The sequence below is a fragment of the Podarcis bocagei genome (genome assembly GCF_964188305.1).
Source record: "Podarcis bocagei genome assembly, chromosome: Z".
In the NCBI taxonomy this organism is placed as follows: domain Eukaryota; kingdom Metazoa; phylum Chordata; class Lepidosauria; order Squamata; family Lacertidae; genus Podarcis; species Podarcis bocagei.
The window spans coordinates 9,485,709-9,512,754 of NC_138140.1; the positions used below are offsets into that span (position 1 = coordinate 9,485,709).

Here is a 27,046-nt window from a genome sequence, read left to right on the forward strand (position 1 = left end):
TCTCACAGTGGCCGATTAGATGCTTGTATGAAACCCACAAAGAGAAACAGAGCAGAAGAACACTCTCCCTCTCTTGTGGATTCCAGCAACTACCTAAAGTTCAATCTGTGTAAGAGATCCCCAAAGACTGGTTTTGAAGGCTCTGCAAAACACAGCTAAAGGATCCTCATGGGCTTTGGGGGCAAGGAAGTCATATCAGCTGTGTCAATCCTGAACTTATCTAACCAAATCAGGAAGCTTTTCAACCAAACTGTGCTAAAACTTTAAATCCTTTCCATTTACCGTATTTTTCCATGTATAACACCACCACCACCCCGTGTATAAGATGACCCCTAGTTTTGGGGTTGATGAGCTTTTTTGGGGGGATTGCCCAGAGTTGTGGAGCTTTTTGCAGGGGGGATGCCAAAAATCACTAACCCAACTATAAAACGCTGACAATCACTCACGTCGCTGAAGACAACAAGCGTCTGCCCGCTCGCCAACAGCAGCCAGCAATTGCATGCCCATTTGCTGCAGCGACAGCATATCCACAGCAGCCCTTGCCACAGCAACCAATCACCCACCCAATTGCCACAACAGCAGCCAATCCAAAGCAGCCCTTGCTGCAGCCACCAATCATCCACCATATCACCGCTGACAAACGATTGCTCACTGCTCCAGCCAATCACCCGTCCCCACTATGCACTATCCGTGTATAAGACAACCCTCGTTTCTCAACATTAATGTAAACAAAAACAAAACTTGAATACAAAAGGAAAAGTAAGGTATGTTATAGAATCCACCTGGAGAGCAGGTGACTGGTACTGTAGATAGGGATGGGCGACTCTGTCAATTTAGGTTTCTCTAAGTATCCCAGTCTTAAATTCAGCTCACCACATTTCCACATCTGTTCTTGGGGGGTGGGAATGATTTTGTAGGTCCTCATGGAAAGTCATAAGCATTTTATGGACTCGATGGACTCTTGTAGTCTCTTCCAACTCTATGATTCTATGATTAGTGCAAATTTCTCCTAATGCATTCAGCGGTATGGAACTTTGCCTAATATACACATTTTTGCAATGCAATTTCCCCTAATAAAACAAGTATTCATTTATTTTTACTAATATATGCATTTTCATATACACTTTACCCCAATTACTGGGTTTGAAAACTGCATGGGTATAATCTGAAGCAAAGCAAATTTCAGTTCGCATATTGTTTCAGAAAGTGTGGATTAGGTAAGTTTGCCCACATAAACTGAATTCAAATTTCTCTACCCAGCCAACTGGTGGGCAAACCATCTTTCAGCTGTTCTTGCTGCTGAGGAACACCAACAGGGCTAACCTGTTGATGGACAGACACCCCCCAGATGTTCCTTCTAAACTTGTACAGCCATACCTCAGAAGTCGAACAGAATCCGTTCCGGAAGTCTGTTCGACTTCCAAAAAGTTCGGCACAGCTTCCGATTGGCTGCAGGAAGCTCCTGCAGCCAACCGGAATGTGCAGAACCTGCGGCGGATATTTGGGTTCCAAAGAATATTCGCAAACTGGAAGACTCACTACCAGGTTTGCGGAGTTCAAGAGCCAAAACGTTCGACTGTAGTTGGGAAGTCTGTTTTTTGGCTGTTGCTATTCTTTGGGCCCCTCTTCAACAAATGCACTTCACAGGGACATAGAAAGCTGCCAAGTTAAACCATTGGTTCCTGTCTACAGTGATTGCAAGTGACTCTCCAAGGATTATCAGAGCGTTATCTTCCACTGCTACCTGGAGGTGCCAGGGATTGATCCTGGGACCTTCTGCATAAAGAACAGATGCTCTATTGATGAGTTATGAGCTAAAATGTCCATATTAGCTTCCTCCTCACTATACTGAACAAAGAACCGACAAGCTTCCCACATTAGCTCTTCTCCTTTAGCAATATCTACTTTCAGCCACATCTAGCTGCTGAATTCCTTTTTTTCTTTTATCCGCTTTGCAATAAAAATGGCCCTTTCCCCCCCCCTCCCGCCCCGTATGTCAGCCCGTCTAATTTTTCACTCAATTTGTAATTAACAAGAACATTCTTTCTGGCACCAGCTGGGAGATGAATATCAGCACATAAAAGTTATTTTTTTATTTTTTTAAAACAAAAGCTAGACTGAAAGCATTTCTCTACAAGCAAACTAATGGTTCCCCTTCTTTTGTGGGTGGGTCTGGTTATAAAAGGATGGTGGCACCCACACCCACACCCCACTTAGCCCCAAATGAAATAGGAAGCATATAATATCAAACTGTCTTATTACTTCTGATGTTTGATTCTGAAAAAGAACAGAAAGCTCACAAACCAAGAGATTCTCTTCTCTAGTTTGAATCTTACAAAAGAGGTAAGTTTTTTGTTTGTTTTTGCTTTGTCTTTTTGTTTGTTTGTTTTGCTTCACACCTGTGCCTTGCTTTGACTTCAATGTCTCTGGCACCATATAGATGTGATTTCAATTTGCCCCACATGTATAGGTTGGTATTTGGGGACACTCACTGACCAATTGGTTCCTGCCCTCATCTTTTCCCTGCCCTTCTGTAAACTCTACAGCTGTAGGTAATAATGCTTCTTAATGCCAGTTGCTGGAATCTGCAATGGGGGAGAGTCCTCTTATGCTTTTGGGTTTCCTGCAGGCATCTGGTTAGCTCCTATATATACAGTGGTACCTCGGGTTACGTACTTAATTCGTACCGGAGGTCTGTTCTTAACCTGAAACTGTTCTTAACCTGAAGCACCACTTTAGCTAACGGGGCCTCCCGCTGCTGCCGCGCCGCCATCGCACGATTTCTGTTCTCATCCTGAAGCAAAGTTCTTAACCTGAAGCACTATTTCTGGGTTAGCGGAGTCTGTAACCTGTAACCCGAGGTACCAATGTGTGTGTGTGTGTGTGTGTATACACACACATATACATATCCAACGGCATGGGTAGGCAACCTAAGGCCCGGGGGCCAGATCCAGCCCAATTGCCTTCTCAATCTGACCCGCGGACGGTCCGGGAATCAGCATGTTTTTACATGAGTATAATGTGTGCTTTTATTTAAAATGCATCTCTGGGTTATTTGTGGGGCATAGGAAATCGTTCATCCCCCCCAAAAAAAATATAGTCTGGCCCCGCACAAGGTCTGAGGGACAGTGGACCGACCCCCTGCTGAAAAAATTTGCTGACCCCTGTCCAATGGGGGAAATGGCAGGGCATCATATGATTATTGTATCAGTGAGTCTGAATATTCTTTTTGAAAAATCCAAGAAGCTATCTGTTCATAGTTCCCCTGGGTTAGCTCCCCAATCTGAGATGATGTCAAGGTTCAGGGCCAGAGTAATCCCAGAGCTTTACTTACACAGAGCAGTAGTGAGCCCCTCTGGCTGGTCATAATGCACAATGGCAACACACAGGGTGTTGAGAGCCACAACACAGAGAACCATCCAGTAGAAGCTCTGCGCTTTCACCATGCGCCGGATGAAGAACCGGAACATCTTCTCTTTCCTACGGAAGTAGGAGGAACTCTCATTCTTGCCGCTTTTCAGGCTGGCCCGGGCAAATGGTGAACCTGTGAGCAATGGAAAGATACAAAGCTTTGAGCAGAGCTGAGAGACCTTTCTTCAGGCCACCAAGACTGCACTACCCCAACCCAGATACATAGGAACCTGCTCAGCTATCTGGATATTGGTTGCCATTGGTTTGATTTGAATTAATTTTATAATGAATGATTTTAGAGTGTTGTGTTGTACTGTTGTACTGTTTTATTGTTGTTAGCCGCCCTGAGCTCGGCTTCAGCTGGGGAGGGCGGGATATAAATAATAATAATAATAATAATAATAATAATAATAATAATAATTATTATTATTATTATTATTATTATTATTATTATTATTATTATTATTATTATTATTATTATTATATTCAGGCACCTGAAATGTGCCCAGCCATGCTTCTCTGGAACACTGCACTGAAATGACTTCCATAGCATTTTTACATTGATAATTTTAATGAGCTGGTTACAAGGCTTCATAGAAAACTTTTATATAATTGCAAGTTTCCATGAAAATATGCTGACCAGCAGGGGTGTAAGCCTTTTGCTGGTTGTTAACCAGACAAGTTGCTCAGTACTGTGGTACCTCGGGTCAAGAACTTAATTCGTTCTGGAGGTCTGTTCTTAACCTGAAACTGTTCTTAACCTGAAGCACCACTTTAGCTAATGGGGCCTCCCGCTGCCACCGCACCGCCGGAGCCCGATTTCTGTTCTCATCCTGAAGCAAAGTTCTTAACCCGAGGTACTATTTCTGGGTTAGCGGAGTCTGTAACCTGAAGCGTCTGTAACCTGAAGCATCTGTAACCTGAGGTACCACTGCAATTCCCTGAAAATTGTCTGCAAGGACCTCACAATCACTTTTTCAAAGCATTATGATAACTGACTCTTTTTTAAAAAGTGGGTAACATGAGTGAAAGAAATGGCATGTACAGCGGCACCTTAAAAAAAAATCCCACTACAGCTGCAGTCTTAACACACTTGCCTGGGAATAAATCCCATTGAATTAAATGCAACTTATTTCTGAGCAGACATAGGAACATTGGCAGGTGCCTTATTCCATGCCAGACCACGCCTCCATATTGCTCAGTATTGTTTACTCTAACTTAGGCTTGCCATATGTCTGGTTTTCCCCAGATTTGTCTTCTTTTTAAAGTTCACAATTTCAGTCTGGGTGGATTCTTAAAATTATGCAAAATGTCCAGTTTTGTTTTTGTTGTTGCTGCTGCCTGATTATGTCTGTTCCGTGTGCTCTATGAGGCCACTGGCCCTGCACGGTGGCAGCGGTGGCTGCTCTGGATGAAGAGGGGGGCACCGGGCACCAGTGGCGTAGTGTGGGGGTGCAGGGGGGGCCGGGCGCACCGGGCGCAACATCTGGGGGTTAGGGTTAGGGGGCACAAATCCACGGGTTAGGGGGCGCAAATCCACGGGTTAGGGGGCACAAATTACTTGCCTTGCCCCGAGTGCTGACAACCCACGCTACGCCACTGCCGGGCACCTGGCAGCAGCACTGCTGCTGCTTTAGAGAGCTGTGCAGCTTTATCATAGGCAGGTGCTGAAGTTGCCAGGGAAGCTCCAGCGGCTGAGGCAGCAGCTTGCAAGCTTGCAAGCTGCAGCTGCAGCACCGGCAGCAGTATGGTGGGCTCTGCAGCAACCAGCTAATTGATTGCAGGGTTGGTGATCTGGGTGGGAGATTGGGCAGATCAGGGTGCAAATTGGACAGGATGGTGGAAAACAAAGGCTGGAGAGGGAGAGAGACGTGGTTCTTGCAGCAGCCGGGAGGCACTGGTAAAGTTGGGATGTAAATTTCAACAATTTGTCATTGCCGGCTCCCTCTTAAAGGGAGACCTTCGCAGCCTCCACTTCCACACCAGAGCACAAGGGAGGGGTTGGAGAGGGGAGAGAACAGCTGAAAAAGGAGAGGGGGAAGAAGAAAGCACAATGGGGCGGGGAATGAGTGAGGAGCTGTGAGGGGACGTTTGTGCAAGCGGGGCAAGGAGGAAACCCACCAGATCGCCTCTGAATTGTTTAAACTCACAGCATGCCCTAGATCCGTAGGCATATGTTTTGTTTTTATCTTCAAAATATGGCAACCCTACACTAACTGGCAGTGGCTTTCCAGGGTTTTTAGAAAGATAGCCTCTCCCAGCTGTGTCTGGAACTGCCAGAGATTGAACTTGCAACCTTCTGCATGAAATCAGATGCTCTACTACCAGGCTAATGGCTTAGTTAGGATTGCATCCTTACAGTAATGTCAGCTGATTGGCAAATGTGCGTAGTTTGGAGGAAATTTGATCCCTGGACAGGCCAAGGTTGACCCATGGGCTGGAGATTCTACATCCATGCTCTAAGATGGTTACATTTTATGATGGAACTCAAAAGAAGCCTACACAACACCCATCTCCCATTAACAAGGTGGAATGCCAGTGGTCAATTCAGTAGCAAACTCTGCTCACTTATGAAATTAAGATTGCAGGTTCGATCTACTTCCTTGGGTTCTCTTTAGGCTTCACCACATTCTCATGAGGTTACCTGGCTTTGTTGTTTCATGAGACAATCTATCCAATAATAACAATAACAATAATACCTTGTTATATTAAATCTTAAACTTACCAACAGAACAAACATCTGTGAAGTGGTCCTCCCCTTCTTCAGCATGGATTAGGTCATTTTTGCTCTTCTTGATTGTGGCTCTTTTCAGCACTAATGCAAAAGGGGTAAGGAGGAAAAAAGACAAGAAAAGGTGGTTAGCATCCAGCAACAGATAAACCCTCCCAACTCACACAAGCTTAGAGACCCAAATTGCCTCTCCACCTGGAGGCCAGAACAGCCACACACCACTAAGCCATTAGAAATCAATCAGCCAACAGGTTCCCTCACAGATTCTTGTGCCAGGGGCCATAATTTAGGTAGCCTTTCAGATATGCTCAGCCTCCTCCATCTGCCCATGAACATCTTAAAATGGAAAGAGAGGGTGGGCAGCCTTGCAGATGCATCACACGTTACTTCTTCCTTTACCAGACATACAGGATCAGTGAAATGCCAGCTTAACCTATAGAGTTTGCTCCCACAAGATGTTGGATGCCTTTGAAAGAGTTGTTGTTGTTAATATATATCCTGCCTCTTCCTTTGACTGAATTCAAGGCAGCTTACAGGTAAAACAAGAACCACTCAAAACATCGAAAAATCCATCATTCCTTAGGGACTTTCTGTGCAACAAGGAAAATGAACTTGTGACATCAGGCTGCCTATGAGTAGTGGTCATTATGAATGAATTATATCTACCACTGCTCCTCCAAATTTTCCAGTGTCTTCTATCCCCCCCCCCAAAAAAAAAATCACACAAAAAAGTGTGCATGAGTGAAAAGTGCATTCACACACAAATGCACTGTATTATTCTGGGCGGGCTTCTTTTTAACAAAAAACAAAAATAACAAGCTAGAAATTGATGTGGAAATGGGGTAAACTCTGGGGACAGCTAACATGGGGGAAATGGTGAAACAGAGAGCAAAGACATGCATGGTGTTTTGTCTGCTATTGCCCCTATTATAAACCTCTTTCTGATAAACTGAGTCTACAATTAAAATTAGACAAGAGGTAAATCAAAAGGGAAAAAATATGGTTGACATTTACCAATAGTAATAACAATTCGGGAACTCATCTTGGACTTTAAATGGCGAAAAGAAATGAACCTGAGACACCTTGACTTAAAAGAAATATTGTTTAGCAGAAAGGGGGAAGATGGACGCTAGCATGAACCGAATATCTTAAATAATCCTTTTTTATTTCTTTTATGAAATCGGCTGAGGGAAAATCTGAAGTTTTCTTTTTGTAATGTTTCTTTTTCTATTGTATTTCTCTCTCTCTCTTCTCATTGTTCTTTACTTTCTTTGTCTGTCTCTCTCCTTAGGTTCTCTTCTTTCTTCGGGGTCCTATATATGGGGCCTTTATCAAGGTCCAGGGATTGTAGATGGCTGATGGAGGACCCTAGGTGAGAGACAGGGAAATGATGGTCTCCCTGGTTGAGGCTGGGAAAACAAGGAAAGATCCCAGGTAAGCTGGGAGGAGTTACTGTCCTCTGTGGGTAGCAAAGGCTATGAAATACTAAGAGAAGACTCCGTATTCCATTTATTCTGTTTGTATTTTTGATAGTCTTTATTTTATCGTATTATGAAATTTTAAAATTAAAATCTCACCAGAAAACTAAATGAGATAGAAGGATGCAATACACCAGTAATGATACAATGGGCCAGGGATTTAGGACATAACATAGAAATAAATGTGTGGGGAAAGTTGTGAAAAACAAATTAAAAATTTATGTTATGCTATAGAAGAGAATTATATTAAAATGATATATAGATGGTATTTAACAACTAGTAATTGAGCTAAAACATATAAGAAGATTTCTATTAACTGTTGGAAATGCAAAAAGGCTGAAGGATCCTTTTTTCATATGTGGTGGAATTGTAGGAAAGAAAGGGTATTTTGGAAGATGATATATAATGAGATTAAAAAGATGTTTAAAGTGATTATACCCCCCCAAAAAAACAACAACCCTGAAGCTTTCTTTTGGGTGGGATTAGAAGAACACAAGTCCCAAAAAAGATGATTGTTTATGTACACTATGACAGCAGCAAGGATTCTATATGCTCCTACAAGAAACTCCTACAAAAGAAGAATGGATAAGTAGAACTTATAAGAAGATGGACTATGCAGAAATGGCAAAGTTAACAGCTGAATTAGGAGAACCTAATGATGACATCTTTGTGGAAGAATGGAAGCCTTTTTTGGACTATTTAAAGAAATATTATAGTATGATGAATTCACGAGGAGGATTTGAGGCATGAGCAACAGAAAGAATTAGAACTTACTTTGATATTGTTATAAGAGCTAGAAGACAGAGTGCATCAAAGGGGAAGAAAATAAAATCACCCTGGAAAACAGGATGGAAAGTATTTAAAAACTGTATTGAGGAGTATATGTGGAAATGTTTCTTTTTCCTTGAAATTTGATTTTAAAAAAGTTTGAGAGAGAGAGAGAGAGAGAGAGAGAGATGCAATACTTTATAAATTTGTATTACTAAGCCATGAAGTAGGCTCACTTCCTATCTGTTAGGAAAAATATATTTATTTGTATTGAAAGTTGTAATAACAAATAGTGACTATAACTGAAAATCCAAGAGTGCAGTAGCAGAAGAGAGAAAAGAAAAGAAAAGGAGGAGGAGGAGGAGGAGATGAAGAAGAAGAAGAAGAAGAAGAAGAAGAAGAAGAAGAAGAAGAAGAAGAAGAAGAAGAGGAGGAGGAAGAATCAAGATATTCATACTTCCCTAGCTGGTGTGGATGGTGAATGTTGGGCATCTAAATGTGAAGCATAAGAAATCAAATCTCACCAGATGACACAGAAGCATTCTGAGTCCTTCATTCCTCTAGGGACCCACAATATATTTGTTACTGCTTCTGCAACAGCACAAATCCATAAGTTCTTATACCACAAAGACAAATAGATTTTGCAAAGTTCTCCATGAGTAGACTATAGCTGCAACTTGCATCCATATCAAAAGTTATTTAGAGCGACAGGCTTTCATGTTATTTGACCACATATTCAGTAATGATGATTGTGGAGAAACCTGAACAGGTGATTTAAACATCTAATGTTCTTATAAAATGCAGAAGTATTTTTTGTTTATGTAGATGATGGCTATGAAGGGTATGCTTGGTGAGAAGAAAATAGAGAAATATATGTACAGTACTTCTGCCTCTGTCATAGCACTGCAACTCAGAGTGCATCATAGAACTACTGAATTGGAAGAGACGTCTTCAAGTTCAGCCTTTCCATTCAATTCAGGATCTGCAATGCGGGGTGCAACTACTGCATCGCTGACTGATGATTGTGCAGCCCTTGCTTAAAATGCTGCAAGCAAATGTGAGCCCACCACCTCCTGAGTTAGACTTCCTGTCAAACAGTTCATCCCATCAAAACATTTCTCCCCTACTTTTTGGCCATGGTCTACTTCTCTACAATTTTCATCCAAAAGTCTTGCTCCCCAGAACAACAGAGAACAATAAGCCTGCTCATCTCCTACATGACGTCTAAAGAGAGTTCTCTCCTGTGTCTCCCCATAAGCTTTCCCCAGTGAAAATGACTGGCAGTAATTTCAAGACAAAACAAAGTGAATCAAATGAACTCCTTCTTCACAATGCAAAACAGGTTTATGGAATTTGCTGTTGCAAAATATAGCAGTGGCCCGTTGCTTTCAAGTGGGTTTTATCTTTGTTCTCAAGTTGCTCTACGGGGAGGTTTGACAACTTTATGAAGGAAGAGAAGTACAGTGGTGCCTCGCAAGACGCAAAGAATCCGTTCTGTGATTCTCTTCGTCTAGCGGTTTTTTTGTCTTGCGAAGCAAGCCCATTGACGGATTAGAGGATTAGCGCTATTAGCGCTATTAGCGGTTTTTAGCAGCTTATCAGCTTATAAGTGGCTTAGCGGCTTAGAAAAAGGGGGGGAGGGGGGAAACCGCAGGAACTCGCAAGACATTTTCGTCTTGCGAAGCAAGCCCATAGGAGATTCGTTTTGCGAAGCACCTCCAAAACGGAAAACTCTTTCGTCTAGCGAGTTTTCTGTCTTGCGAGGCATTCGTCTTGCGGGGCACCACTGTATGTCAATGGCTATTTGCCATGATGACTCTAAAGACCCTCCATGGTGAGGCAGTATATCAGAAGCCTGCTACTGGGAGGCAACCATACAGAAGTGATATTGCATGCACGTCCTATTTGCAGGACTGCCAGAAGCATGTAGCTGGCCACTCTTGGAAACAGGATACTGGATGAGATGGCCTTAGGTCTCATCCTACAGAGCTCTTTTTATGTCCCTAGTCAAGCCCATTTCTAGTTGCACCTACAGTAGGGATGGGGAGCATGTGGTCCTCCAGATGGTTCTGGGCTCCAACTTCAATCCCCCCAAACCATTGACCATGCTGTCTGGGGCTGCAGTCCAGTAACATCTGGAATGCCTGAGTTTTCTCCTTCCCTGACCCTCCAGAAGTGATTGGACTTCAACTCCCATCAGCCCCTGCTAGGAAAGCCAATGGGCAGGAGATGGTGGAAGCTGTAGTCCAGCATCATATGGAGGGACACAGGGTTGGCAGCCCAGCTGTGGAGGCCACTGTGGTTAAGGCCTCACACACAATATTACCAAGCAACAGTAGAAGAAGCCATAGAAGCCAAGCCAAGCTAAGCCAAGCCAAAGAAACATCAAACATTGAAAACTGATATGAATCCAGTCCAAACATGATCCAGAGGTGTGGTCCTCTGAGGGGGGCTCTTCTGTTGGAACCCACCCCAAGGTCTGCTCAAGAGTATCCTCTTGAGGCAACCCTGGTGAAGGAGGACTCTCCCTGCTCCTCCAAGTCTTCAGTCCGTGGAAGGTCAGGTTGACATCCAGCTCCAGGTTAGAGCCAGAGATAAAAAAAAATATCCAAGGCTTCTGAGATTCAGTCTCTGATTCAAACCCCTTTGAGATACCAGCAACCTTGCCCCATAAGGCCACATGGGTCAGACTTGCTCATCAAACTTACACACACACACACACACACACACACACACACACACACACTGCCAGCATGAGAGGCCCAATCCAGACTGGTAGGTACTTTAGTGTAGGACAGGGATTGGAGAACCTGTGGTCTTCCAATGTTGCTGGAATACAGCTTCCCTTATTGCTGAACTCTGGCCATGCTGATTGGATTTGCAGTCCAGCAAAATCTGTACTTCTGGATATATCTTTGTCACTAGAGGCTAGGAGTGCCTTTTACTAATTCTGGTTCAGCAGCTACAGCCATTCTTGGACAGGAATAGCCTGACCACTGTAGTCCTTCTTTTAGTAACCGTGAGGCAGGATAGCTGCAATGCACTCTATGTGGGGCACCCCCTGGGCCTGGCTTGGAAGCTCCAGCTGGTCCAGATGCCATAACAAGACTCCTGATGAGGCCACCTGGCCAACAACAGGTGACACCATTGTTAAAACATCTGCACTGTTTACCCATCTACTTCTGAGCCAGTTTCAGGGTCTTTGTAGTAATCTACAAAGTCCTGAATAACATAGGTCCAGTGTATCTCAGCGACCTCCTGATAACCAACCTCAATCATTGAGATAAACTGCAGAAGCATCACTGGTTGTTCCCTGAGTTGGTGAGGCTCATTTGATAACAAGAAACTGAGTCTTTAGTGTCATTGGCTCAGTACTAAGATTTAGCAGGCACCTTCAAGTTTTGTTTCAACTTTAACATGGTAACAACACACACAACCTAACAGGATGTTTTTGACTATGTAACTTCTCTTTCAAACACAATTCAACACGTAATATCTCACAAAGTGTAATTCCATAGACGAACACATGATGCAAACAGAACATATCATGAGAATCAGATGGAAAACCTGAAGGTATGGCACCACAAGGATTCCGAGATAATACCTTGTTTCGCCCAACTGTGCTTCGTCAGCCATGCAAACTCACATTCTTGTACGACAGAAACATGGAACAAAACAAATTCAACTGATAGAACAAAATTTCCGATATCTACATACAAGGAACATTAGAATCTTCAAAGCAGTGATACGTGGAACATCATAAGATAAGCATACCATATTGTGGTTATTGCCAATATGCCAGTTTAGGAACTGAATGGACTTTATCTCCTGACCATCTATTGGGCTTTAATTTCTCTTGATATGTTCTGTTTGCATCATGTGTTGGTCTATGGAATTACACTTTGTGAGTTATTACATGTTGAATTGTGTTTGAAATAGAAGTTGCATAGTCAAAAACATCCTGTTACATTGTGTGTGTGGTTACCAGGATTGTATTTACATAACCTAAGGTTTAGTAGTGTTTTGCATCAACTTTAATGTGCCCAATGAAAATGTTTTTATTCTGTCGGAGGCTGACATAGGCGATTAAGAATACATCTTCCCATTGTATTTAGTTGATTTCTGATTTTAACAATTTTATATGATTTTTCTTTATGATTTTTCACTCTGTTTCCCCCCTCTATTAATCGTAGTATATAAATATTTTTATGAATAAATAAATAAATATCTGGAGGGCCGCAGGTGCCCCATTCTTGCCTTACACTGAAGTACTAATCTTGATCGGTCCCACTCATTGGTTTCAATGGGAGTTTTGGGGGCAATGTAATTGCAGGTGATCCCAATCTAGATCAGGACCACAGTGGGGGAAATGGAACATTAAAGGACTATTACCCATCCCAGGACCCTGATCACTCCACACTGGAAATTTGTGAACCATAACCCTGCATTGAAGGACAAAACTGCACTATCCAAGTCTCATGTAATCTGGCCCACAGTCATCCTCATTCAAGATGAACTCTTTGCTGATTCGTCACTGATCAGCCAGACCAATGATGTTACTAGCTAGGTGTGAATGACCTATAGTGCTCAGGAGCTTAAAGCCACAACTGATGCCCTCTAGAACCCTGACAAGTTGCCGTCCACTCACTGTTATAGGTGCCTCCGCCGCTAATCTCCACCACTGCCATGCCTCGCAGGATTGGGCCTTCAGAAGTGGCCCTCCCTGACAGTGAACAGGAGGAGAAAAGGGGAGAAGGGAACAGCAACAGAGGAAAGGGAGACAGCAGGCAGGGGGAAGAGGAGACACGAGAGGAGGAAAGACAGTCAGAAAAGGAAGAGGGAAAAGTCTTTTAATGGAACTTTAGTGAATTCTAACATCTTATGAGCCAGATGCCAAGAGCAGCAAGGAGACAGAAGTTCCCAGTTATCTTGGAGGGGCTTCAGAAGCAACAGAAGCACACAGATGTTGCTGGACTACATCCACAGCACTAAAGCTTTGAGATTCTCTATCTTGCAGAAATGGTAAAAGTAAATATGGCTGCCTGGGACTGTATAGGGATGGGATAACTCTAAATGTATAGTGAGTGCTCTAAATGTCTTGCAGGGAGTTGGACTAGATGACCCTTGGGGTTCCTTCTAACTCTACAATTCTATGCTTCTATGCTGTGGGTGCGACCTATGCCTCTCCTACAGCTACACCGGAATTCCCCACAGCAAATGCACAATGCACAGGTGTCTGCTTCTCAATGCCTGAAGACATATGTCAAGGAATCCTGAGATGGACTACAGATTCTGTGTCACTGACAGGTCCACATTATATTCAAATATTGTTATCCATCCTTCAAGTTTTCAGGGTTGGCAGCTGGGAACACCAGCATAGCAAGCCTGACTGCTGCTGCATCAAATGCCTCTTGGGACATCCAGATTGGGATGCGAGGAGAAATCTGAGTTTGTTTTCATTTTAATGAGAAAGTGCCTAATTTGCACTTCACCAACCATTAAGTGAACTGAAACGCAGCTGTCCTTCAAAATCTGCGCTTTCTCTAAATTTTGCAATGCAGTTCTCTTACCAAGCAAAGTGAGCACAAATGTATTATTTTAGGGTAAAGTGTTCCTAAGGGTGTATGTTTTCTTGAAAGTAACATACACTAAATGCATAGTGTGCGTAAGAATGCACACATTTGTGAAAACAGCCTACAAAAAGCGCATTATATCTGGGGAAATGGCTTGTGAAAAATTGTTCATTTTGAGAAACTCACACTAAAATGCTGGGGGGGGTATTATAAGTCTTTTTAAAAAGCACACAAATTGCTGTGGAAATGTGATGAATTGAATCTGTGATGGGGGGTTGCTGAATGAGAAACAGAGAGAAGCTGAAATGGACTATTTTATTGCACTTCCAGGCAACAAACACAGCATCCACCCTTTTTTGTTTCATGAAAGGCCACTGAGACACACACAGAGCATACAAACCTTAAGCAAAAGAAGCCAAATGCACCACAAAGCAACCTACCATCAAGGGGTGACTTCTCTTCAGCGTTCTTGTCTTCTTCTGCTAACATCACCTCCTCTGGAAACAGAGAAAGAACAGTAAAAAAAAAGTGCACACACTGTAAAAAATATATATACCCTGCTTAGTTGGGAATATCAAAGTCAGTTCAACAACTATCACTCTTCCCCAATGGCAGGGATGTGGAAGCTGTGATCCTCCAGATGTTGTTGGACTCCAACTCCCATCAGCCCCAGTCAGCAAGGCTAATGGCCAGGGATAGGGGAGGAGGGAGATATTTGATTCCCAACCCATTTAACACTGAATCAAATAAAAGTTAATGGACTATGCAGAATTGGATAAGATGACAGGAAGGATTCGAAACCTGCAGGACCAGAGATTCACAGAAGATTGGAATAAATATGTGAACTATTTGAAGAGCAATTGTAATCAACAAATTACGCTAGTAGGACTACAAGAAGTTTTGTAAGGAGGAGTAAATGAAACACTGCAAAGAAGATAAAGAAGAGAGACATTAGTTATGATATTCAAAAGTAATAGTGAAGTAAGAAATGTAAATTAAGAGGAAAAGATTAGAAAATTTTCAGATGTGATTGATGGAAGTAAAAAAAATGTACAAGATATAAAAGTATGTTTTACAATGTTGAAAATGATGTGTGTGTGTGTGTGTGTGTGTGTGTGTATCTGAATCAAATTCACACTTCTGCAAATGATATGTAAACTGAAACACAGCTTTGACATTTTCATTGAATCATAGAATTGTAGAGTTGGAAGAGACCCCAAGGGTCATCTAGACCAACCCACTGCAATGCAAAAATCTTAACTAAACCATCCATTTTACTAGGCAGTTCACCAACCAAAGTTTTATGGAAATCCATATATTGGGGAAAAGTTTCCATAAGAACAAACATATTGGTGAAAATAGCACATAAAGATGCAATGCATTGTGGGGAATGACTTGCTAAAATTTGCACAGTAGTCAAAACAGCATATAAAAATGTGCATATCTGGAGATATTTGCACTAAAACTGGTGAATTTTTATGACACGAGGATTTTTTTAAAAAATGCCAAAAAATGTGGACAACCAAATTTAAGATAGGAAAAATGAGAAAATGTGAAAGACAAAATTGATAGATCTTTCCATCCATGGTCAGGGATTATAGGAGCTGCAGTCCAGTAACATGTGATGCTCCTTGGATTCCCCATGCCTGTCGAATGAGTGACATCATTTCTGTTTTCAGTGTGCCCAACAAGATCCATATGAGATACCCACAGCTAAACTCTGGTGGCAACAGCCCTCTCCCCAGTGGCGCAGTGTGGGAGGCAGACAGGTGGTTGCCCCAGATGCAAAATTACTAGAGGCGTAAAATTTCAACACCTGGTGCTGCCTCATTATAGCTGCGCACTTGCGTTACTGGGCTCCATTGAAAATGGCATCTCCATGAGAACCAGGAAGTGACCTCTCCAGACAATGGAACAACTCTTTTTTGATTATTTCTGTGGCTGTGATCTCATGGGTGACGCAGACGCTGTTAGGCAGATGAATGCATGTGCGTACTCTGTTCATTTCCTTCTCTCCCACCTAGCCCCTCCATGTGACCCCAGGTGCTGGCAACCCAGACTACACCACTGCCTCTCCCCACCCGTGATTCCTAGAACCTGGTCACCAGATGCATAGTGTCGCCGACTGTGAATAGCCATCATGCCTACTAGCTATTGATAGTCTAACCCTCTATCAATTTGTTCAATCCTATTTTGAAGCCACCCAGTTGGTGTTGCCTTCCCACATCATCAAGTGCTACTGCTAGAGGTACACAGTGACTTCTGAACATCACCCCCTTTTGCCCTGAGCTCTGATTAATGCAAGATTGTGGGTTTCTCTCAGGTCATAACTATGGTTAGTCTGTACTTCTAAGGCTTGTGTCCTTTTTCTAGGAAGGAAGGATGTCGAGATTTCATCCCATTTGTTTGCATCTTTAAATTCTTAGAGATTGACTCAGCAGCAACATTTTAGATTAAATGTTGGGAACAAAGGACACTGAATGCCTGGGGAAAGATTGGACTAGTGGATTTCTCTCCAGACAAAACAACAGCAGTGTCATTAAAAAAGCGGGGGGCATATGTGTCAAACGAAAAAGCTAAAATATAGCCAATGATGATTATTTTCTAAATCCATAGTAAATCTGGCGGTGGGGGGTGTAACAGAGCACAGACTGTCCTGCCTTACAGAGCAGAAGCCTCTCTTTGAAGAGAAGGGTTGATACAGGCCAGTCTTCTGTTTGAAAGAGTCCTCTGTTTGAATGTCCAAGTGCAGTTTAAAGATAAAGAACCCTAAGACTGAAGACCAGGGCCGCATTCACACAGAAGCTTATTCCATTTCCCTGACATTTCCCTAGCTGTTAATATCCACATTATATTTGAGCTCTCAGATGACATAAAAGCCACTTCTGGAAAATTAATGCAATATAGTGTCTGTTGAGCACTCATTTCTGTGTCATCCGATTCCAGAATAAAAATCCATTTAGAGCCTCCTTAATCTGGAAAATCACGTCAAGTGATGAAATTTGGGGTGGTATACTGGCATACGGAACTTTCCTGCTGTTTTCATGGGGAAATCATGGGGCAACAGAAGCATGCATGTGCAGAAAGAGGTGGAGTAGTGCCTATGTCTGATTATGTTCGTTGCTGTGTCACACCAGGTCCACCTGCCAGAGAAGATATGTTGGGAAAACCGGTTGCTTGGAGTCGCAGGTGGACAGAGTTCCATGGTGCTCAGGTTCTGCTTGATGGGCTTCCCATCAGGGCACCTAGGTAGTCACTTTGAGAAGAATATGCTATACGGGCCTTTGGCCTGGTGTCGCTGGGCTCTTCTGATGTTTTTCTGTTCATGGGCTTGGAAGTTGCCCACCAGCTCTGAACACCTGCATAGTAGCCGGAGCAGGCACCCAGGTCACACAGTCACATACGTCAGCATTATGGTGATTTATGTTGTATTGTGATATTTATATTAATGAGCACTCACACTTTACATTGTGGGTGCCCTTTGTGGGTTTGCGCACGATGCTACAGTTCCCAGGGTGCTTACTGGCAAACAGCGGCTGGCTTGCCTCTCCGTGTTAATTTTTGGAGGATCACGCCCAGCCTCAGTAATCAAGTTTCTTGCTGGGAGGTGGAGCCAGCCCCATTTATTAATAGGGGGTGGAGCCGACAATAGCCAGGCAGTCGGGTCTGGAGATTCACCCTCCCTACCCTCCCTTTGTTTAATGTTTCTTCTTTGCAGGTTAACTTGTCCTTCCTGTTTAGCGGGTGCTGCTACGGTCTTTGACTGGTTGCTGTTGAAGGACCAGGAAGAAATTTTCCTGCGTTGGCAGGTTTTGTCTTCCTCATAGCAATTCGCCACAACTTTGGCGGTTAGGGCCTCGGGTGGAATCCTTTAGTCTTTTCTTCCGTATATGGGGGGGGGGGGCGTGAAGTGGTGATTCACCCCCTGCAGCAGCGATTCCAGGGTCCCCCTCTTAAAGGGGTTATATATATGGGTGTCACTGGTCATACACTGAAAAGTCGTCAGTGAACTACCCTGCATGCAGAGAGCACTTATGTCACACAGAGCACCCCCATATCCCATTTACCCTGATGAGCCCCAGTTCCCCCTGGCTGGGAGGCTGGGAGGGATACAAGCCAAGGTCTTCCTACATTTGGAAGTTTAATAAAGTTGTGGCCTAATTTTAATTCCATATAACGTTGTCAGAGTCTTTATTCCTTCCTTATGATCCGTGGGGGCTGGAGCTGTCACCACCTGGTCACGCAGCAGTAATTATTTATAATATTGTACATTGATGTAAATCCAAGGCTTTTCTTTGATGCGTTTCTTCTTTTCCCCGATGTGGCCTAAACAATTACTCTAGCTAATTAAGTATTCCGTATGCCTATCCATTTATCTCTGGCTTGTTTTGGCCAAGTACCCCACATGAAGCATAGCCACTGCTCCACACAGCCTTCAAGGTGAATTCAGCAGCTGTTCGAACCCGACAAGAAAAGTTAAGTGAGACGTGTCATAGGCCATCAATTCTGGGAGAAAGGGAATTGCCTTAATTATTGTTGTTGTTGTTCTTACCACCATCAATGCACCCTCAGTACTGAAAGCATGTGCCAAAGGAAGAGACTCGGTAAGGAATTAGAACACAAGCAATTCAACTCAGTTTGAACTATAAACCTTTTAGGTCTCCTGTGAATAATCCCCCCTTCAGCTAAATGTCATATGCCCTTGTCTTCAAAACATCATTGGAACAGGTGGTGGTGGTGGTGAGGAATTTCTAGACAAGAGGGATGCTCTGAAATTCATCACAACAGTTTGGGGTTTATTAAAGGCAGGTTGTAGGAGAAGTAAGTTTGTTTTCTATAGATTAAGACAACGTGCCCTGGAGATTCTTTGTAATTCTTATAATAGCACGGTTATAATCCTGTTCTTTCATCTTCCACCACCTGCCACCCTATTGAAGATGGGAAGAGGCAGCTGACACTTCTTCCCAGAATATTACTGATTTGCTTCATTTCTATCCCACCTCTCTTCCATTGTAGAACCTAAGATGGCATCTCATTGATGGGACCCTGTGCCATTTGGCTCAGTATTCTGCCTTACCATGAACTGCCTGGTGAGACAAAAATCAGGTGATTCAGTTAACCTGATCCTGGTTGGTTTAGGACTTTATACACTAAGAGTAAGGGATGCAGGTGGCACTGTAGGTTAAACCAAAGAGCCTAGGGCATGCCAATCAGAAGGTTGGCGGTTTGAATCCCCGCGATAGGGTGAGCTCCCGTTGCTCGGTCCCTGCTCCTGCCAACCTAGCAATTTGTATAAAGTCCTGTCAACCTAGCAGTTCAAAAGCACGAAGTACAAGTAGATAAATAGGTACCACTCCGGCGGGAAGGTAAACAGCATTTCTGTGTGCTGCTCTGGTTCGCCAGAAGTGACTTAGTCACGCTGGCCACATGACCCGGAAGCTGTACGCCGGCTCCCTCAGCCAGTAAAGCAAGATGAGTGCCGCAACCCCAGAATCAATCGCAACTGGACCTAATGGTCAGGGGTCCCTTTACCTTTACCTTTACACTAAGAGTAATAAACTGGCAGGGCGCCATGAGCTGTTGCGTCCTTTTCACACTGCCCCCTAGCTGGCATGTGCCCTACCAGCCCTGCACCACTTTTGTGAGTGTTGGGCTTGCAGGGCATTGTGAGTTATTGCATCCTTCTCACAGTGTCTTCCAGCTGGAAGATAGGTGAGGAGGACCAAACAGGGCAGGGTGTTTGGATTTGGATTTGATATCCCACCTTTCACTCCCTTTAAGGAGTCTCAAAGCGGCTAACATTCTCCTTTCCCTTCCTCCCCCACAACAAACACTCTGTGAGGTGAGTGGGGCTGAGAGACTTCAAAGAAGTGTGACTGGCCCAAGGTCACCCAGCAGCTGCATGTGGAGGAGCGGAGACGCGAACCCGGTTCCCCAGATTATGAGACTACCGCTCTTAACCACTACACCACACTGGCTCTCCATGCCCTGTTGCATGGCCGCCCTCTAGTTGGGTGATGGCTTGAGAAGAACGTAACAGGCATGCTCATTGCCAACTCCACACCGCTTTTGCAAGACTCGCAAAGCAGTGCTGGGTGTACAGGATGCCATGGATGTGCCCCTCAAAACAGCATGACGTTGGCCACCTTGGCCAGCTGGGCTTCCCACTGAGGAGGCAGTGCTTTAAGACCCTGCTTAACTCCAGTGAGTGGGGGGGGTACTCCAGTGTCATGCCCTGCCCCCACGGCACCCTGCACACACTCTGGCACAAGTGCACCTGCCCTGGGTGCCAGCAAGGAACGCTCTGACACTAGATGCCATTGCCTGCTTGCTCATTGTCTCTTTCCCTGGCAAGCAAGGGGCAGTGTTGATTAGGAAGAAAAAAAGCAGCAGCTGGTGATAATGCCTGTGTCAAATCAATGGTTGGGGAGTTCCAAAGTGTAGGACCTGAAGGACTGACCCAGTACAGGTGCAGAATGAACATTAGGCAGTACTTGTCAGAGTGCCAGTACCGCAACAAACTCCCAAACCCAAAGGCCCTTATATTTTTTTTTTCATTTGTCCTTTCCCATCAAATATAAAAAGGAAAGCCATTATCAGGATCAGGGGAAGTGTTTGGCCCACTCTAAGTCCAATTTAATGGAAGCCACACTTCAAAAACTATTGGGTCTGTGTGGAGGACAGCAAGGAACCGTCCCACGGCTCCCTGAACTGCCCTTGTATGGATGCAGGACCAGAGAATCATTCAGCAGGGCTTGTTGATGGAGAGTATCTGGGAAGATGAGCCAGATGTGAAACAGCTGAGAAGAAGATACAGATATTGACAATAAGGAATCAGAGTTCCATAAGTGCAACAGAACGTTTCCTCTCCCCCTCCTCTGGTGCACTCCTCCCAAATTTAGTCAGGGTTCCACACACGCCCGCCAACCCTCCAGAGCAGATTTGGGATGGGGGAAGGAGAGGGGAGAAGGAGGTTCTGTTGTGCTCATGGAACTGTCAGCTGCATGGTCATTTACTTCTATTATCATTATTGTTATTTAAATAATAATAATAATAATAATAATAATAATAATAATAATAATAATAATAGTTCTGTTGTTGCTGTTGTATTTATATCCCACCTTTCCTTTAAGGCGCTCAAGGTGGAACATGTGGTTCTCCTCCCTCTCCATCTTATCCTCACAACAATCCTGAGAGGTAGGTTAGGCTGAGAGGTAGTGACTGGCCCAAGGTCACCCAGTGAGCTTCATGACCAAGTGGGGATTTGGACCCTGGTGTCCCAGGTACCTAGTCTAGCACTTGAATCACTACACCATACTAACTGGAGTCAACTATTTAACTTCAGGATACAAGACTCCAGGACCGGAGTCATCAACTCTTTGGGGCCTGTGAACATTTTTGCAAACCATGAGCACCATACAATGACCTCAAACAGTTTCACTGGCTACAAAGGAATGTTTCTTTTTAAGTCTAATTTCAAGCAGGGAGGTGGCACGTTTGCAGCAGGGAAGGCCCCAGTGGATGCATGTGTGGGTAAAATGTTGATGATGCCATAGGGAGCTGACCCCATTTTCTTTTTCACTGTGCACAGTGTCAGTATTAGCAGTTCCCCTCACTGTTAACACTGATGTGGCTCCCTCTTTAGATGGGCTTCAGGGCAATCCTCCCCCACCCAGTAAAATACAATAAAATTTCCTGACTGACCTAGCAAGGCAAGCTGTAATAATAAATAATAAATAAATTTTTATTTATACCCCACCCTCCCTGGCCAGAGCTGGGCTCAGGGCGGCTAACACCAGTAAAATTACAATAAAAACATAAGGGGGGGCAATTTAAAATACAGGTTAAAATACAATTTAAAATGCAGCCCCATTTTAATAGTAGCACATAGATCAAAACCATAAGGGGAGGGAAACAGAAGGGTCAGACTGAGTCCAAACCAAAGGCCAGGCGGACCAGCTCTGTCTTGCAGGCCCTGCGGAAAGATGTCAAGTCCCGCAGGGCCCTAGTCTCTTGTGACAGAGCGTTCCACCAAGTCGGGGCCAGTACTGAAAAGGCCCTGCCCCTAGTTGAGACTAGTGTGTGCATCTTAGAGACAGTGTCTATGTTCTGCTTTCACTGTCAGAGGCAGTATGCCTCTAACTACCAGTAACCCACCTTGCAGCCTGGCTGATCTAAAGACAAACCCAACCCAACCAAGACTAAAAATTACATTGCAATAAAAAACACACAAAAAACCTCATCCCAAACAGAAACCCCTCAAACACTGCCATATAAATTATAAAGCACTTGCGGTAGTGGCTATTACTCTGAGCTGGAAACAGAGCCAGAGCTATCAACAAACCAAAGGTACATTTTATGAATGGTGAATATAAAATGAATGGCTCTTTTTCCTGAATGCCGGGAAACTGTAGAGTTGTCATGCAGAGATAAACTGAGGCTTGATAATTATAAGCAGTTCTCATTGAGCAACAGCAATCAGGAAGGCTGTCCTAAGCTGCCCATTTCCAAGGACCACTTAAGATATAAACTGACATTTGCTCCAATAGCCCAACCATTCCATATGCACCCCTCCACCTGCTTTTTGATCTGAATGGAGCCAGACAGTCCCTTATATACAAATATACAGACACAACAATGGAAAGAAAGGGCAGAACTAATTGGGCTGTACAACAGGGTTGGGTGATTTTATTCAGCCTGTGGGCCTTATACTATTATGGTAAGCCTACTGGGAGCCACGTAGTAGTATTGGGTGGAGCTAGAAGCAAAAGGGGGGGTGGAGTAACAAATGTTAATTTACCTCTTTCTCTCCTCCATCCAGACAGGCAAGAGGTATTATCAGTGTCCAAGGCCATGTTCTAGCTAGACAGAAACACTCAAGGAGGTGGTAAAGTAAGGCTGATGAGGGGCATGTCCTGGGAAGAAGGAGTGTGGATGTCATGGACTGGTTGGAAACAGGGGAATGGTGGGAGGAACCAGCTGAAGAACCCCCAAGGGAAGAAGGCTCAGAGCTCAGGGAGTGGTAGTGGGGAAAGATGAGTGGTCAGAGGGAGAAGAAGGAGAAGACTAGGAGGAGGAGGTATCAGAAGTTGAAGAGGTAACAGGGCTTAGTGAGCTGGGAGAGTCAGTGGCAGAGAGTCCAGAATCAGAATCAGAAGCAGGAGGATGGGATGAGGGGGACCAAGAGGCAGAGATGAATCAGACTGGTGGAGAGTCACAGGTGTCTTCCCCCTCCTGTGGTGACAAGTCACCCAGAACCTTTGTCACCCAGAACCAGAAGAGACATGGAAAGGGTGGAGGAGAGGTTGGCTTCACACAAGTGCAGTGTCATGGATGGGCTGGATGCAGGGGAGTGGAAGGAGGCAGCAGCTGGGGAACCCCCAAGGGAACCCAGGGGATTGGTGGTGGGATGACAATGTGTGGTCAGAGGGAGAAGAGGAGCAGACTGGGAACAGATGTCAGAAGCAGAAAGAGGATGAGGCAGAGAACGGTCCAGACTCAGAGGCAGAGAGGAGGGGGACCAGGAAACAGAGATGAGGCAGGCTGCTGAAGAATCCAGGGAGTCTCCTCCTCCTGCTGTGACCAGCTCCCCTCCCCCCCTGGTCTCCCAGAACATGCAGAGAAATGAAGAGGGCAGAAGAACAAGAGACAACATGACAGAGTCTTAGGCTGCTGGGGAAGGAACCGAGGGGTGGTCCTTAGAGAGTGGGAGGTGTGGACCTTCAGTTCTCACAACTGCCTCATTGGGACAAGATCAACTGGGAAGAGTTGCTGTGAGTTGTGTGGAGCAAACAAAAGGCTGACTGCTCTCAACAAGGCCAGCCCACTTCCCAGAAACCTCTGCTCCTGCCTCATCATGTGACAAGAGATACGTATTATCCAATCCAGTGGCTGCATGACACCAGAAATAAATTGAGATTTCCATGATAGTCATGAGGCAGCTGGAAAACCAGCAATACCAACCAACCATGCCTTTTTTTGTTTGTGACCGAGGCGGAAAGCCCTGTCTCCCAGGCAAGAAGGTGAGGGTGCTGAACTCAATGGCTCCATCCAAGGAGAGCCTCAGCAAGCTACCGTAGTGAGCTGTGGAACGAGGCACCCCCCCCCCCGAAAAAAGATCCTGATTTATGTTGCAGGAGAAAATCATCTGTTTGGAAAGAATGAAAGACACTAATTTCTGCTTTGCTTGAACGGTGAAAGGCAAGGGGTAGGGAATATTTTAAGTCATGTTTTTTCCCTGAGATCTGTGTTATCTACCTTCCCCTAAAGCAATGGAATGTAAAGTCTTCAGGAAGAGTGGACTTTAAAGATACCTCTTTGCGATGGATTTATTTTATAACTAAGGACTTTGCCTGAAAGGTGACAGACAGTAACAACCTTGAGGGACTTTTGTGGGATTTTGACCACCCTTGGAACTTTGTATTGTGAAATAAAAATAGTTAAGGGGGGAAAAGATATGTAGCAACTGGGTGGACTGTCTGTTACACACTCTGAAGAGAGTAAACTGTGGAGTTGGAGGTAATGGAACTGAGCATCAGCAGGATGGACTGCAGGGAGATTTATTAGTTTAGGGGGGAGGATGGAGAGGAGATATAGATTTTGTTGAGATTACATCACCCTACCCCCCTTTGAAGCGTGAAGCTGGAAATAAGAACAGTGAAAGGGACAGGATGGACCACAGCGTGTAACATATTGATGGCTTCTGAGACTTTCAGACAGAGAAGAAGAGATATGGATTATGTTTATTTATTAATAGGGAGAAGGGATGAAAGCTGGAAAAGTTGTTTTATTGGGAGCTACAAACGAGGGAGGAAAATAGAGGGAACATCAATGGGGGAGCTGAAGTCAACTTTTAAATTTGTATTCATTTGGGCTCGCTGGGTCAGATCGAGTTCTGAATTAGTGCACATCATCTAATTCACTGATAAATGTGACTGGTCATTTTATGATGAGGTTTGTCAATTTCCTTTATAAGCTGCACTTCAGGGGATTTTTAGGGGAAAGGACCCACAGCATAGATGGGGAGGGTTGCTTTTATTTATTTTCCCACCTCCCAACACAAAATAGCCAGAGACCCTTGATTCCTTACCTGCCTTAAAGATCCACTCCAAATAGCCATTCAGTTCTCTTTCAATCTGCTGCTGTCTCCGGAGCTTCAGGAAGGCCCTCCTGTTCTCAACTCTCTCTCGTTCTTTGGCAAACTCACTGCAGGGAAGGAAATGGACAAAACAATACAACTCTTGCCCATCTTTGAGTTCCAGGGGACTATTCCAACAGCTAGGCTCTGGATGGGGAAAGGCTATCAGCAGCACATAAGCCTAGTGCTTAAAAGCTTGCATTAGATGCCCATATATTACTTAGCAAAGTTCAAGGTTCTTGCATAAATTTATAAAGTCCACAATGACTTGAGTCTAGGATACTTCAAGGACTGCTTGATATCCCAGCCCAAACACAGAGAATGCATGGAAAGCCTCCGTCGCTACCCCCCCCCCACCCCGGGCTCAGACACATGGCTGGCATGCACCAGCTGCCATGCACTTAGTCTCATGGGTCTAACTCTGTGGAAATGGAGCCAGCATGGTTCTATGGTTCTTCCTCCACTCTCAAAGGCGGTATGCCTCTGATTGCCAATTGCGGGAATTGCAAGCGGGGAGAGCGCTGTTGCACTCAGGTTCTGCTTAAGAGTTTCCCAGATGCATCTGGCTGGCCACTCAAGAACAGGATGTTGGAGTAGATAGGCCTTTGGCCTGATTCAGCGGCCGTGGGTGGCGCTGTGGATTAAACCACAGAGCCTAGGACTTGCCGATCAGAAGGTTGGCGGTTCGAATCCCCGCAACAGGGTGAGCTCCTGTTGCTCGGTCCCAGCTCCTGCCAACCTAGCAGTTCGAAAGCATGTCAAAGTGCAAGTAGATAAATAGGTACCGCTCCGGCGGGAAGGTAAACGGCATTTTCGTGCACTGCTCTGGTTTGCCAGAAGTGACTTAGTCATGCTGGCCACATGACCCGGAAGCTGTACGCCGGCTCCCTCGGCCTTTAGAGCAAGATGAGCGCCACACAACCCCAGACTCGTCCACGACTGGACCTAACAGTCAGGGGTCCCTTTACTTATATTTTTAGCTGGAGGCTACAATGCAGAAGAGGCAGAAGGATCCCTGCTCACATATTTCCCATGTTTCATCCAGTCTGGCCAGATCCTACTCACAGGGTAGTGCAATTGCTACACCACACATTCTGGAGGAAACTGCTTTCCAAATACCCACCCTAAAATCATTAGCCCCTATTTTGCAGAGGCCAGTTGACAACTACTCTCAACTGTCATTCTTGCGGCTCCTGTCCTGAGCCTATGATCCAAACACGTATACATGCATCCATTGTATGTGTGCAGGTAGGGGGGGTGTTAATCATGGTCTTCCTTGTTCCTGTCAAAACTGTCACTTCCATTTAGCCTGGAGGGTTTGCACCCAAGCAGCTCCAAAGTATTCCAAGCGACCCCACAGCACTCTGTTAATGGCAACCAGCACTTCCTGGCCCCGTGTTTACCTGTCTCCCACCTCCCCTTTCCTTTAACCCCTGGCCCTCGGCTCAGGGTACAAGGCAGCATTGCCTCTTGAGCATTAAACACCCAACTTGGCATTCAGCAAGCATTTCTTTCTCTCATTCTCACTCTCTTAAAATGAATGCCCTCCCTTCTGGTTCAGTGCTTCAGATGGTGGCTCCATCACTCAGCTTTGATTTTCCGTTGAAAAGAGGAAAGGGATCTGACAGCTAGGAAGGAGCAAATGCCTGCATACTGAATTTGCCTGGTTAAGAGGGAGATGTCTTTCTTGTGCCAGTGACCTGCATTACCTGCTATAAATCAGGTGACGGGGACAGGACTGTGGCAGGTAGACAGGGAAAGGTCAATAGATGCATCTACACCTCTCCAATAGGAATGGATAGACCCACTAAAACCACATTATGAGTATTTATTATTACATTTCTATCCAAACTTCCCTCTAAAGAGCTTGAGGTGGTGCATGCAGCTCTACTTCCTCAACATTTTATCCTCACAACAACCTTGTGAGGTAGGTTAGGCCAAGAGTAAT

At 44.6% G+C, this 27,046-nt stretch overlaps 2 protein-coding genes across 15 annotated transcripts in view; one reads left to right on the forward strand and one right to left on the reverse strand.

Annotated features, from left to right (window-relative positions):
- SLC31A2 (solute carrier family 31 member 2) overlaps positions 1-27,046 on the forward strand; it is a 537,879-nt gene that overhangs the window by 425,297 nt on the left and 85,536 nt on the right. The window lies entirely within an intron of this gene.
- CACNA1B (calcium voltage-gated channel subunit alpha1 B) overlaps positions 1-27,046 on the reverse strand; it is a 345,062-nt gene that overhangs the window by 143,370 nt on the left and 174,646 nt on the right. For 11 of the 14 annotated variants that reach the window (XM_081179580.1, XM_081179590.1, XM_081179589.1 and 8 more), the window contains exons 8-12: positions 25,051-25,166; positions 14,402-14,458; positions 13,037-13,111; positions 6,137-6,226; positions 3,335-3,544 (exon numbers count right to left, since the gene is read on the reverse strand). In XM_081179580.1, the coding sequence (XP_081035706.1) occupies positions 3,335-3,544; positions 6,137-6,226; positions 13,037-13,111; positions 14,402-14,458; positions 25,051-25,166 (548 nt within the window). The remainder of the gene's footprint in view (positions 1-3,334; positions 3,545-6,136; positions 6,227-13,036; positions 13,112-14,401; positions 14,459-25,050; positions 25,167-27,046) is intronic. The other 3 variants (XM_081179581.1, XM_081179579.1, XM_081179591.1) reach the window with 1 other exon arrangement.